Source organism: Prunus dulcis, chromosome 2, assembly GCF_902201215.1.
Source record: "Prunus dulcis chromosome 2, ALMONDv2, whole genome shotgun sequence".
Lineage (NCBI taxonomy): Eukaryota > Viridiplantae > Streptophyta > Magnoliopsida > Rosales > Rosaceae > Prunus > Prunus dulcis.
The window spans coordinates 23,042,890-23,055,492 of record NC_047651.1 but is presented as its reverse complement, the minus strand read 5'-3'; the positions used below and the strand labels follow the sequence as shown (position 1 = coordinate 23,055,492).

The 12,603-nt window shown below is 38.9% G+C and overlaps 2 protein-coding genes across 3 annotated transcripts; both read left to right on the top strand.

Annotated features, from left to right (window-relative positions):
• The first annotated feature begins 5,844 nt into the window (after positions 1-5,844).
• LOC117617417 lies at positions 5,845-8,845 on the top strand. 2 transcript variants are annotated; one of them, XM_034346778.1, is made up of 6 exons: positions 5,845-6,043; positions 6,345-6,440; positions 6,528-6,641; positions 7,616-7,889; positions 8,013-8,138; positions 8,275-8,845. In XM_034346778.1, exons 1-6 carry the CDS (start codon positions 6,020-6,022, stop codon positions 8,496-8,498), a joined length of 858 nt encoding a protein of 285 aa, XP_034202669.1. In that variant the 5' UTR covers positions 5,845-6,019; the 3' UTR covers positions 8,499-8,845. The 2 variants fall into 2 exon arrangements, with proteins under 2 accessions (XP_034202669.1, XP_034202670.1); XM_034346779.1 differs by having other exon boundaries at positions 8,267-8,416.
• Positions 8,846-9,740: 895 nt separating this feature from the next.
• Positions 9,741-12,199, top strand: LOC117617416. The gene is made up of 3 exons (XM_034346777.1): positions 9,741-10,566; positions 10,963-11,235; positions 11,658-12,199. Exons 1-3 carry the CDS (start codon positions 10,066-10,068, stop codon positions 11,925-11,927), a joined length of 1,044 nt encoding a protein of 347 aa, XP_034202668.1. The 5' UTR covers positions 9,741-10,065; the 3' UTR covers positions 11,928-12,199.
• The last annotated feature ends 404 nt before the right edge of the window (positions 12,200-12,603 follow it).

The following is a 12,603-nucleotide window of genomic DNA, read 5'->3' as shown; positions in this document are numbered from 1 at the left end:
TGCAATCTTGGATTATATATTATTATTATTATTATTACTGTTTTTCTTTTCTTTCTTTTTTGGGTTTGCTAAGTTGGAATTATGGCACTGTGTAAACTACCACGAATCTTCTCCTGATTTGGGACATTGGTTGTTGGCCTAGATGAAAAACACGAGGGGATGGTTTTTTACTTTCTTTTTCTTTTATGTCGAAGTCCTACACTTTTGTTGTTTCATAAAGAAAAAAACAAAGTTTTCAATCTTTCCCGTAGAGGTGATAATATTGTACACAACACTGAATGTCAGGTCTACTTTCCCGAGCCTATTTCCTTTATAAATCAAACTTGCCAAAAAGCAAAACTTTTGGAGAGAGAAGAACAAGTTTTCAATTCCTAAACTTCCGAGAGAACGTGACCAAAAGACAAAACTTTAGAGAGAGGGGTCCCCGGGCCTTTTTGGTCACTACCAGTCATTAATTTAAAAGGATGTTCCCCTATGGATGGCCGCAATTTATTTTTCTTCATACTTTATGTTATGTCTGCATGATATCAATTAAATAACGATATTACCATATGGACCCCAACAACATGCACGACCAAAATTAAACACATCAGCACTCTCCAGCCAATACTCCATGGCTCCATCTAGGGCTCGTCAATGGGCCCGGTTGGGTTAGCCCGGTCCAAATTTAATGGATTTGGGTTGGGCTGGGCAGGACTTTAAAGAGGAGAGAGAAAATATCGGGCCGGACCGGACCAAGTTTTTTTAAAAAATTCAAAGCTCAAGCCCGACCCATGAGCCAGGCTTGAGAAAGCCTATCGGGCCAGGCCAGGCCTAAACGGGCCCTACTTCATTAAAAATAAATCATAAACTTATTCATAAGGGCATTTTAGTCCAAATTTGAGATTAAACTCACTTAATTCCAATATTTTCACATCAAACCAAATTCATAAAACACCCAATAAAGTCGCACAACTAATAAGATTTTCCATAAAATAATAAAACCAAGTATTATTTTTGAGGTTATTACATAATTAGATCGTAATACGTTTTAAGAAATAATTTTAAAAAATAATAAGTATCAAAAAAATATTTTTTTAAGGATGGTATGAATAAATATGCAAATATTTGGTGATGTGTTCAAGAAAAGCATGATTATATTTGGTGGTACGATTATGTTTCATGATATGATTATATTTGGTGATGTGATATGTTGTTCATCTTATTTATATATATATAATTGTTGAATTAATAATTGACACAAATTAATGTGCTAATCATCCAATTATAAACTAGGAATGAGTAAAGAAAAGTAAATGAAATGAAACAAATTATATATGTGATTTAAGTGATATAATCCTAAACCTAAACTCTTATTTATACATAATTATATATGTATGCGGGCCTAAAGGGCCGGGCAAGGCCGGGCCGAGCTTTCTTGGGCTTAATCGAGCCTGGCCTATGGGCTGGGCCAGGCTTCAAACACCCAAGCCCAAGCCTAGCCCGGCCCAAGACAGGCCGGGCCATCTCAAAGCCCATAACGGGCCAGGCCGGGATTTTTTTCAATAGACTGGGCTAGCCCTCATTGGCCCATGAGCCCGCGGGCCAAATGATGAGGCCTAGCTCTATCAGCATTGTGCCGCCACCTAAACCTCTGGGCTCCACCTGGCGCCACCTTGCCCGCCATGTGTTTAAGCAAATGGTCCAACAAACCTGTATCCCCAATCAGCTTCCTTTCCTCAGTATTGGGGTCCCGAATTTAGCATCCTTAGCCTTCATCACCCTCAGCATGCTTTCCTCTACAGCCTTGTACCTTAAACCCAAATCAAACCATGAACCCTACTTCTAATTAAAGCATATCAAAATGACTAATATAACTAATTAAGAACAGAGTCCTCACCTCCCTGTAGACCATCTTGTCATTGTGTGTTTTACCAATTTCGTGCTACTCCGATCGGGAACTGCTACCACCTGGTTCTACTTTTGATGTTTTGCTACAGATTTTGATTTCTTTGTGGTTTTCTTGGGCTTTCTATGGTGATCTTGGCGCTTCATATTCTTACTCCTAAGGTTCATCTTCCAGGGCACAACAGGAGGAGCCTCGTCCTCTGTTTTCACATCTTATTCTTCGTCTTCTTCTTGAATATCATCATCTTCCTCCATTAACAGTTATTGCTTTCTCACCATATTTTTCCTCCTCATGACCCACATAGAAACCATCACCATTGTCCTCTAGCTCTGTTAGCTCCTTCCCCTTCTCTTCTTGTTCGTCAATACTAGAGCTCGGTGAAGGCTCATGCCTGCATAGGTAGGTACCGAACCTGCCGACGCTTACCCCACGTCACCATCCCAGTGAACTTTAGCTCCGACCAGCATGGATGTAATAACCCAAACCCAAAATTCATAATTAATGAGTAATTTATTTTGAGAAAAGACAATTTTGCCCTTGGAATATTTTATTAAGGAAAAGTTGACTTTTTGACCGGAAAGGAATTTGATAATTCTACAGACACCGTTGCATAGAGCACAGTGAAATGAGTTCATAGACACGTAGTGGGCCCGAATCGGAGTTGTAACGAGAGAGTTATGGTCAAAAGAAACTCAGTGGCACAATCATAAATATTTCGAAATGAGATTTTATAAAAACCAGATCTCTCTCTCTCTCTCTCTCTCTCTCTCTCCCTCCCGCGACTTCTCTCCGCGCCTCCTCCTTCTTTCCTTCGAAACTCCGGCCACTGGTCACGGCTGTGGACGGGGCCGGTACCAAAATGACCTGGACGTCGTTCTCTTCCAGTCCTAGCCAGCTCCCGCCTCCAGCCGCCGCGATTTTGCGGTGGGACTGTAAGGACCGAGTCAAGTTTCTGGAAGATGAATACTCATTTCGTTGTCAGTGCAGTGATTGTTTAAAAGTAAACTTTTCTGACCTAGTCCTAAATGATTTTCACTGTGTCAAACCGAATTGTTCTGGCATAGTCTTGCAGAGCTCTGTTGTTGACTGTGAAAAAGGGAAACTTGAGCTCTTACCCAACATCATTACCGCTGGCAACATGGAGCCTCATCTTCAGGTATTGTATGTTTCCTAGAAAGTACAAATTCTCCCGACTCGCTTTAGATTTATATTCATGTAATCATTCACTTGATGTTCGCACAGGCTGAAGAGTTCATCAATATTGATGACATCGATAGAGTGGCTCATCATATGCAAATCAATAGCGTTTTTCATATAAATCCAGGCCTCTGTTTAAAATGTTGTTCTTATCGCGATCAGGAATCTTCCTCGGCATCTGCAAATAAAGCATGGATTAGTATCAGAAGGTATAACAGTCTGAAAACTGGTTCTGATCTTTCCAAATTTCCTATGTTCAATCTGCACGCTGTAAGTCTTGTGTTCAATACTTGACACATTACAGGATGCAATAGTCTCAAAAGATGTATCTAGCACCATACTGGTGGATGCGTTAAGTTCTCTTGGGGTGCTGAGATCAATTTTCCATGCATATAATAGGAGCATTGCAGAAGTGCGTTTGTGACCACCTTTCACTTTTGTACGGTAGAATTTATCATCAGCGAAATTACTATGATCATTCATCACTACACTTTGTTATTATTTGGGAAATACTTTGTCATTATTTATTTAATTTGAAGCAATATCTAATAAGTTGCTGTTATTGAACAACGTAGGGCACATATGACACTGAATGGATCACACACTTGACTTAAAATGATTTGATCTTTGCTGGCGGAAGACAATCTTGCACAGGCATTTTGTTCCATCAGAGAGTTGCAACCTGCAATGGAACACTGTAAAGCATCAATCGAGGTAAAACTCTTGTTGTGCATAAGTCACTTCATCCTCAACTTTTTACATTTGTGTTGATTGGATCTAATTTCTGCGAGGATAAAATTCATAAATGAGACATGGATACCTCACTAGTCACTTGGTGTACTTGTTTAGTACATAAATAACTCCAAATGATGTTTTAATGTTGTTTCACATTCACAATTGGCAGATCCAGGAGAAGCTTTATAATCCTAATCACATTGTCATTGGATATGAACTTGTGAAGCTCTCGTCTATTCAGTTATCCTTGAGTAACTGTGCTGCCGTAGACAGCATAAACCGACCTTGTGATATATTTTTGTGTTATTATGGATCATATATACAAGATTTCCCGTACTTTCATTCAATTCCTTTAGAGGAGAGAGAAGCATACCTCTTCTTCTTTGAAGGACCAACAAAAATGATTCAGTCTGGCAAGTTTTTGGACTTCTTGCCCACCCAAATACTGTTGAGAATTTTAAAAAATATAAAACTGATCAGTTTGCGGGAGCATAATTACAATTTCAGTCTCCACATCTTTGAACATTGATGCATGAATTAGCATATTTAGGTTGGAATAAAGTGTGGGACATTGCTTGGAAAAAAAAAAAAAACAAAAGCACATAATCGCAAAAACAGAACCAAAACTAATTAATAAAATTTCCATATCCAAGTCGGTACACACCAAATATAATTAATAAACAATTCGGGCAAATAAACAACCCATTAAATTTGGGGTTTAGGGTTTAGGGTGTAGGAAAGCATAATATTGGAAACAGATGCATTAGTTATCATTTCTCCATTGGATTCTCCTTCTCCTTCTCCTTCTCCTGCTCATTCATCGGATCCTTTAGCTTCTTTAGCTGCTCATTCGCTCTATGTATACGCTCATTTAGCTGCTTATGCTCTTCAGCCCTTTCCTTCATACTCTTGAGAAAGAAGAACTCAGAGTCACCACAAATACAATTACAAATTAAATAAAAAAAGAATAATAAGGAAGCCCTACCGATTCTATCGCTTCAAATTCTTTTTCTTTGGGAATTTGTTTCCCCAAGCTCTCTAAACGAACCTCTATCTCCATCAGGTCTTGACGAACCTTCTTCTCCCTCAGGGATTGTAATTCAACATAATGCTCCTTGAAATTTCTTATCCAAGCACCAGCTGCAGCAATTGATCCCAACATTACACACTATGCACGGGTATATACGGAGATATACAGTCGGTACCGTGGACAACATAAACTAACTAAAGGTTTTGAATATTCTCGATGATATGCTTTACTTGGTGTCTATACAAAGGATTTCCTATTCTAGGCAAGAATCAAGTCCTTGAGAGACAAGGAATATATACAGCAAATCAATGAAATAAATACGAATAAAACAGGAAACTAAATCATGTCTCATTACCTACCTTGTGATATATTTTCGGGTTATTACGGATCATACATACAAGATTTTCCTATACTTTCAATTAATATTATTTTAAATTATTTAACACGAATTGATTAATAAATCTTTAACACGAATTGATTAATGTCGACAAAAACAAGATCAGCACTAATTAAATATAAATAGTAATTTCTTTATTTGTGTGTAGCTGATCTGATTACTTTGTTTTTTTTTGTTTTTTTTTTTTTTTTTTTTGGTGCAGGTATCACCACTCCACCATAAGAAGACGAATATTCTAGCTAGCTACAAGAATATATTATTATGCCTGATTATCAAATAAAAGAATCATCTTAATTAGCTTTCTTTCAAGCTATGAGTAACATAAATTTGAAATGTACAATTCATGTGCGCTTTTGTATTAGATAGTGGAGTGAAGCTGAAAAATACGTATGATTTTCCTCAAATAAAAGTGAATGTCTCCTATATGGATTCAGATTCTCTAGCTAAATTCTCTATGCTATGATTTGCTTGAATTCTTTTCTACATATGTCACCTCATTAAAATAAAATCAAAGAGACATTAAGTTGACACATCACCTTTAACACAAAACCAATTTTCTCATAATTAAATATAATTCAAATGGGTTTCTAAAACAATTGATATGCAATGATCAGACTCTTACCTGGATTGAAGTGTATTTTTTGGAGGAATTTTCAAGGTACTCAGTTCGCAGCTCACCTACCTCTCCAAGTTCCTTTGCTTGTTTCCATTTCGAGTAAAAGCAAATAGTAGCTGATTTGGGCCTTCAGACTCTGTTCGACTGAGCGTGACAATGGCTAGAGGACGACCCAGAAAGGTTTGGCCTTTTTTAATTTTCTCACACTTTCTCGTATTTTCCCTCACTTTCTCACTGGTCAAGCGCACCCTCTTCGTCCTACTACCCCATCATCCCTTTTCTTTCCCAAGTTTATGTGTCTTTCCTAATTCCTTTTCGGATGGTTCAATCCGACCTGCATTTGTTTGGCCATGCTCTCGCATTTTCTTCTGTCCTTATGTTTTTTTTTTTTTATTTACCTTTTTAAGAAAAATCAAGTTTTTGTTCAGCTGATTTCTCACACATTTTTTATTTTATTTTCTACTCCATTTAATTTTTGAAGAGGGATTCCCGCATGGATGCAGCCATTGATGCTATGACCCGTGAAATGGGTTTTGACGAGAGACTAGTTCGTGACACAGTAAAAGAGCTACTGAAGGTGGATTTTATTTTTATTCTGTTTTCATTGTTTTCTGAGTTTAGGGTTCTGGGTTTTGTTTGACATATCAAAAGGTTTTGCTTTCAGGTTTATGGAGTGCGAGGATCTCCAGCCCAAGGATGGCCCTTTATCGAAGAGTTTTCTTATAAACTCCTAATTGAGCAGCTTCTTGAAAAACAAGAAGATGGAGGTGAAAATAGGGTAAGTTGATTGCTTGTTATTCTTGTGTGTGCTAAAGTTGCTTCGTTTTTAGTACAATGTGCTGGGGGGAAATTGGGGCTTCTTGCTGCTTTGAGATTTATTCTTCCTACGCTCTTCGATTTGGCGTTCTTATTGGGTTTGTGGCTTCAGACAGAGACATTATCTTAATCACATTAAATTGGTTGCCTGGTGAATTTAACAATTTTAAATCTTACATTCGAGCAAGACCTGTATCTGTTACTATTTCCGAGCTTCGAGAAAGTGATCTGAATAGAGCTGCATCTATCATGAACACACCACTCCTTACTGCTATGATGGCTAAGACCATGTTAACTCCTGTTCATCAAACCCAAGGTTCTCCATATTCTCAGGATCAGAGTTATCAGCATCCGACTCCAGATCACAGTTATTCTAATAGTACTTCAGGTTATAATGGTTCGTCTTCTAATAGACAATGGAATTCCAGAGGTGGTTCTCGGGGAAACAGGTATTACAGAGGCTGGAATAACTTCAGAAACAGATATAATAAGAGTAGACATGGTAGCAGTTCATATGGTAATTCCACTTATGGTTCAGGCCAATTTTTCTATCAACCTGGTTACCTGGTGGTCATTATGGTAATTCAGGTGGTTCTGGTTTTCAACACCCTGGTTCTTTTTTGGCCCATCAGAGTGTACCTCATAGTCAATATTATGTCCCTCCACATTCTGGCCCTGGAATTCTTGGTTCATCTACTATATGCCCTACTGCATCACTGTGGCAATCTCCTACTCCGTCCTTTCAATCTACTATAAGATTCATTTCACAGAAAAATCAAAAGCTCTGAGTTTTCTATCCTAGTTTTCTCTCTTCGTTTCTACTTGATGTTTCAGTGAGATTGCACTAGTTTTATGCCTTCAAACAGCATTCACCTTGACTTGTGTTGCTCTTAATTGTATAAAATTAGTCATAATACTGGTTTGAACTCTTTGAAGGATGCTGCTCGACAAGGCGATGCAGCTCCACCAGACGATGCAGCTCCACCAGACGACGCTGTTCCACCAGACGACGCTGCTCCATCAGATGATGCTGCTCCGTATGATGATGCTGCTCCGTATGATGATGCATCAGCAGCAGTAGGGCCCTCAAGCATTGTTATTCTACCTACCTTCTCAGGGGCTGTGGACAGCAAATTGCAGACTCAGGATGCTTGTGACTCTACATCACAGACTAATGGACTTATTCATGCATCACTGATTAAGATTACAGGTAAATGATTGTCTAATTATTCCTAAATATTTATAGAGGTTACAGTTTCAGCCATGGGCAGTTTTCATTCATACTCTTATCATTTCAGTTCCACTCCTTTATGAATGTGCACTTGTTTTGCAGGTGCTAAGGAGTGTCTCCCAGTAGATAATCTTGCACTGCGGAGGTGTAAACCTTGCTGTGGCTGGGCTTTTAGCAATGATGGGGAAGGTCCTGTGGAACAAAAATTGGGTCCATTGGCCGAGTCAGGTAAATTACTTATCAGGCCAGCTGAGAAGTTATTCCTAAATATTTATAGATGTTACAGTTTCAGCCATTGGCAGTTTTCATTCATACTCTTATCATTTCAGTTCCACTCCTTTATGAATGTGCACTAGTTTTGCAGGTGCTGAGGAGTGTCTCCCGGTAGATACCCTTGCACCGCGGAGGCGTAAACCTTGCTATGGCTGGGCTTTTAGCAATGATGGGGAAGGTCCTGTGGAACAAAAATCAGGTCCATTGCTAGAGTCAGGTAAATTACTTATCAGGCCAGCTGAGAAGAGGAAGCCCAAGTCAAGTGGGGATGTGAGGCCTGAAGATATGCAAAGCTCTTTTACTTTGATGTTGTAGTGGTAATATGTATAAATAGGAGTCTTGTGTATAAATCACATATTTTGGTGACACTGAAACTAGATTATTCAAATCTGGTGTTGTGGTAGTTATAGGTATCATGCCGATATTCGATGCCAACCAGTGCAACTCCAGAGAAGAGAATGCACATTTTGGAAAGCCATTGGAACCCAAATTACATTTACAAGAAGATAGCGAAAGATTGTGGGTGCTTTTGTCAATCAGTTTGTTGGTGCATATGTAAATGATGCGAAAGACTGTGGGTGCTTTTGTCAATCAGTTTGTTGGTGCATATGTAAATGATCTGATTGGTGCTTTTTATGTTCTATACTTTGTCGTTGCACTTATTTTTCCATCTTAAAATTCAGCCTTTCATTTCATTTTGATTTACAAGAAGATCAAGGAAAAGAAGAGAAAAATTGTTACACTTCTTAAGAAGACAAACTATTGAAACACTTATGTGCTATGTTTCCTTCAAGTTTGACAGTGTGTGTGATCAAATCCCTCTCCCAATATCGAGTATGAAAAAAAGAAAAAAGAAAATCATATGATAAAGATAAAATCGATAAGGATGGAAATATTTTCCTTTCCGTTACCACAGATTTATAAATATCCCCATGTAATTATTTAAAATTCAAATTTGGATATTGAGTAAACCTTCTTTTAAAACTACGTGATTTGGGCTTCTTAGATCTAGGTCCAAAACGATTAGTTGTCATTGGGTTTAGTCCACGCGTTTTTTGTTTTAGATGTATGTCCTTTGACATTTATTACTTTTTTTGTTATGTGGATTTTACCCTTTGAGGTAAATAAGAAAAAGACATTTAAAATCTAAATTTAATGCATTATTTTCTTATAATTGAATTTCTTAATTTAATTTTTGAACTCTTTCCTTGATAATATTTACCTAATATATGGATAAAATATAATTTAATCAATGAAAAGTAAAGACCCACATATTATACAAATTGATCAGACAAGCACTCACATGAAATTATGTACCTGACATACAGGTAAATAGTGTTATTATTAGCAACGAAAAAAACTAAGTGATAAATAATGTTATCCTATAAGTTAGGAACATAAATTAGAAGACTACCTATAAGTTATATACAAAAAAAGCATTTGCTTCTCGCATTGGTTGTCTAAGGCTTGACCAAACTCCCATTTGAGCGTTGACCAAAAAAGTAAAAAAGGCCGCACTCTTTTTATTTTTCAGCCAAAAAAGCCTCACACTTCACCAGTCATTTTTGCAGGGTTTTCATTTTCCGTTGTATACAACGGTTTGTTTATTAACTAGAATCAGTCAGGTGAAGGAAAGGAGTAAACCCAAAGGTCCTCTGGTTCAGAACAGAAAGAATCCATGGCGGTTTACCAAAAACGACCGCGTGCTTATGAGTTTTGAGTGAAGAGAGCAAAGAAAATTACCCTTATACTTCAATGGTGGGAAATGTGGGCAGGTGAGAGAAAGCTTTGATTTTGGTTATTGATCCGAGTAAAGTTTGTGCATTTGGTGAAAGCTGGTTCATTTCAAAATCCGAAATCAAATCCCTAAAACAAAATTCAAATGTCAAAACCCTCGTCTCGAATCATCCAAGGTCTGCTCAGATTTCACCACAATCAAATCGCAAAACCCTCGTCCCCACTCACCAGTTCCAGGAGGACCTACCACTCCAACAATGGGCCTCTTCCCCAATTCCCCTCTCACCCAAAACCAGTCGTCGGCGGCGGTGGCAGCTCCTCCGGACCGGGGCTGGGCCTAGGCCTTGGCCTGAGGTTCTTCTCCTTCAAGCCACCGAATTTCAGCAAAGTCAATGCGAAGAAGGTGTTCGATAAGCCGCTCTCCGCCGCCACCTCGGCTTTCTCGCGGTACCAGGAGGCCATAGGGTTGCAGATTGAGGCGTTCTGGAAGAGGAACAATCTGGTGCTCTTGGGCGTTGGAGCACTAGTGGTGTGTGCTTTGCTATGGAGGGTCATGTTTGGGATTGCTAGCACCTTCGTTGGACTCTCTGAAGGGATGGCCAAGTATGGCTTTCTTGCCCTTTCTTCTGCCATTGTCGCCTTCGCTGTAAGTTACTCTAAATCCTTAGTTGATCGTGCAATAACGTAGAGCAGTTGAAAACGTACAATGCGCTTTGTGAATTTGGTGATTTGAAACTGTAGTCTTACAAGCTCTGTGGTAGATTTAAAATGAATTCCCAACTCATTGAAACAGTTATGGTGTTATAGTAGGCTTCTAGGTGACTCAATGCAGTGACTGAGTGACACCTTCAATGGGTTCATTTGTTATTGTTGTTGGAGTCTATTTATGATCACAAGTTGAAGTCTTCTTCTGTAAGATGGTAGGAACTAGGAACTCAAAGCCTGATCTTATCCAGTACATATGGATTTCCTGTTGTTTAGAAATCTTGGTTTACATTATAGATCAGCATTTGAAATTTATGTGCTTTTTCGGTACTCTTAGGGCCTTCATATCCGCTCAAGATTCACAATCAATCCTGATAAAGTTTATAGAATTGCCATGAGGAGGCTTAACACTTCTGCTGGGATTCTTGAGGTTATGGGTGCCCCTCTCTCAGGATCAGACCTAAGAGCCTATGTCATGTCCGGAGGTGGGGTTACACTAAAGAAGTTCAAGCCAACTTTTAGGAGCAAGCGGTGTTTCCTCATTTTCCCAGTACGAGGCTCTGAGAGAAAAGGTCTGGTCAGTGTCGAAGTAAAGAAGAAAAAAGGCCAGGTTTGTGTTTGTGCTATGCTGTTTGCTTCTAAGTTTTTCTCTTCATAAGCATGAGTTTTCATTTCAATGTTCTTCGTCGATCCCCTCTTGTGGCACCAAATGGAAGTTGAAACTAAACTAGTTTCATGCCCCGGTTGACAGTGTAGAGAAATGTACATCACAAGAATGTTGTATTTGTAAACGCATACTGCAGTGTTTGTATGTGCTACTGTGATTCTTCTGGTAAAGGTTTCCTCCACAGCGTGTGTGCCTCTCAAGCGAAGCAGATTGAGTGCATGCTCTGCCCCATATTGATGCTTTACATTAGTCAGTTAGTAGATGGACTGTTGAAAACCTGTATATTGTTTTTTTTATGACTTGGGGGTTACTTGAACGGTCAAGTTTTTCTTATTGAAGCATTTGGGTGCCTTCTTCTTATGCAGTATGATATGAAGCTACTGGCAGTTGACATTCCCATGGCATCAGGGCCTGACCAGCGCTTATTTCTGATTGGTGATGAAGAAGAGTACAAAGTTGGTGGTGGACTGGTAGCTGAGCTGAGAGATCCGGTTGTGAAAGCAATGGCTGCAACCAAGGAGTTTGATAGTCTTGATCAGATTGAAGAAGAGGAGGATGCTGAAAGAGAACTTCAGGAGGCAGAAAGAAAGCACCGCGAAGAAATTGAGAAGCTTGAAAAGGATGGGTCACAGTGATTGTTTTCTCTAGATTTTGTTCATTCCCCTTCCATTTATCTTCTGTTTTATTTCGATACAGGAGTTTGTAAATAATGCGCAAGTCTTTGGCCATCATCTCAGATTGTTGGTGTAGGTTACCTTGCATTGTTTTGCAGATTTGAGTTTCACAGGTTTAAATTACCTTGTACCGCAAGCAGCTAACTTTGGAAATTTCAAAGTTAAGATGGCCCCACAGGGGCAAATAAAAGTAAATCACAGACTAACTGCTGAAGCAAAAGCATGGCATGATTCGTAGTTTCTCTGATTTATAACGTTCGTCCTGTTTACAAACTACCCATTTTTGTGAAGTGATATTACTATTTTTCTTCTAATGGAGGCTGTTCTTGGGTATTATAGCAACTGTGTGCCTTTGTAGTGTTTTAATGACTGTTTTAAGATGCGATTTGAGGATATAGGCCCTGTGCTTCCATTTGAGGCCGGTGTTTTAATGGCCCTTTAATTTTACGTTTATAAGGTGGCTCCAGGCTCTTCATCATTATAGGTTAGCAACCCTGCTTCTGTCCTTAAGTCTCCTACTGATGATCTTTAAACTTATTCCATGAAGCTGCCAAGACTAGTATGAGATGTTGTTTAACTATTAACCCAGGTTCTAAAGTCACACAAACGAGTCAATCAGATTGCGGCATTGTCTTTC

Excerpts from the sequence above, each read along its gene's own strand:
- LOC117617417 (XM_034346778.1), top strand. The coding sequence starts at position 6,020 with ATGGCTAGAGGACGACCCAGAAAG. Across the intron at positions 6,441-6,527 it reads CAGTAAAAGAGCTACTGAAG|GTTTATGGAGTGCGAGGATC; the intron begins GTGGATTTTATT and ends TTTTGCTTTCAG. Across the intron at positions 6,642-7,615 it reads AAGATGGAGGTGAAAATAGG|GATGCTGCTCGACAAGGCGA; the intron begins GTAAGTTGATTG and ends AACTCTTTGAAG.
- LOC117617416 (XM_034346777.1), top strand. The coding sequence starts at position 10,066 with ATGTCAAAACCCTCGTCTCGAATCATCCAAGGTCTGCTCAGATTTCAC. Across the intron at positions 10,567-10,962 it reads CTGCCATTGTCGCCTTCGCT|GGCCTTCATATCCGCTCAAG; the intron begins GTAAGTTACTCT and ends CGGTACTCTTAG. Across the intron at positions 11,236-11,657 it reads TAAAGAAGAAAAAAGGCCAG|TATGATATGAAGCTACTGGC; the intron begins GTTTGTGTTTGT and ends CTTCTTATGCAG.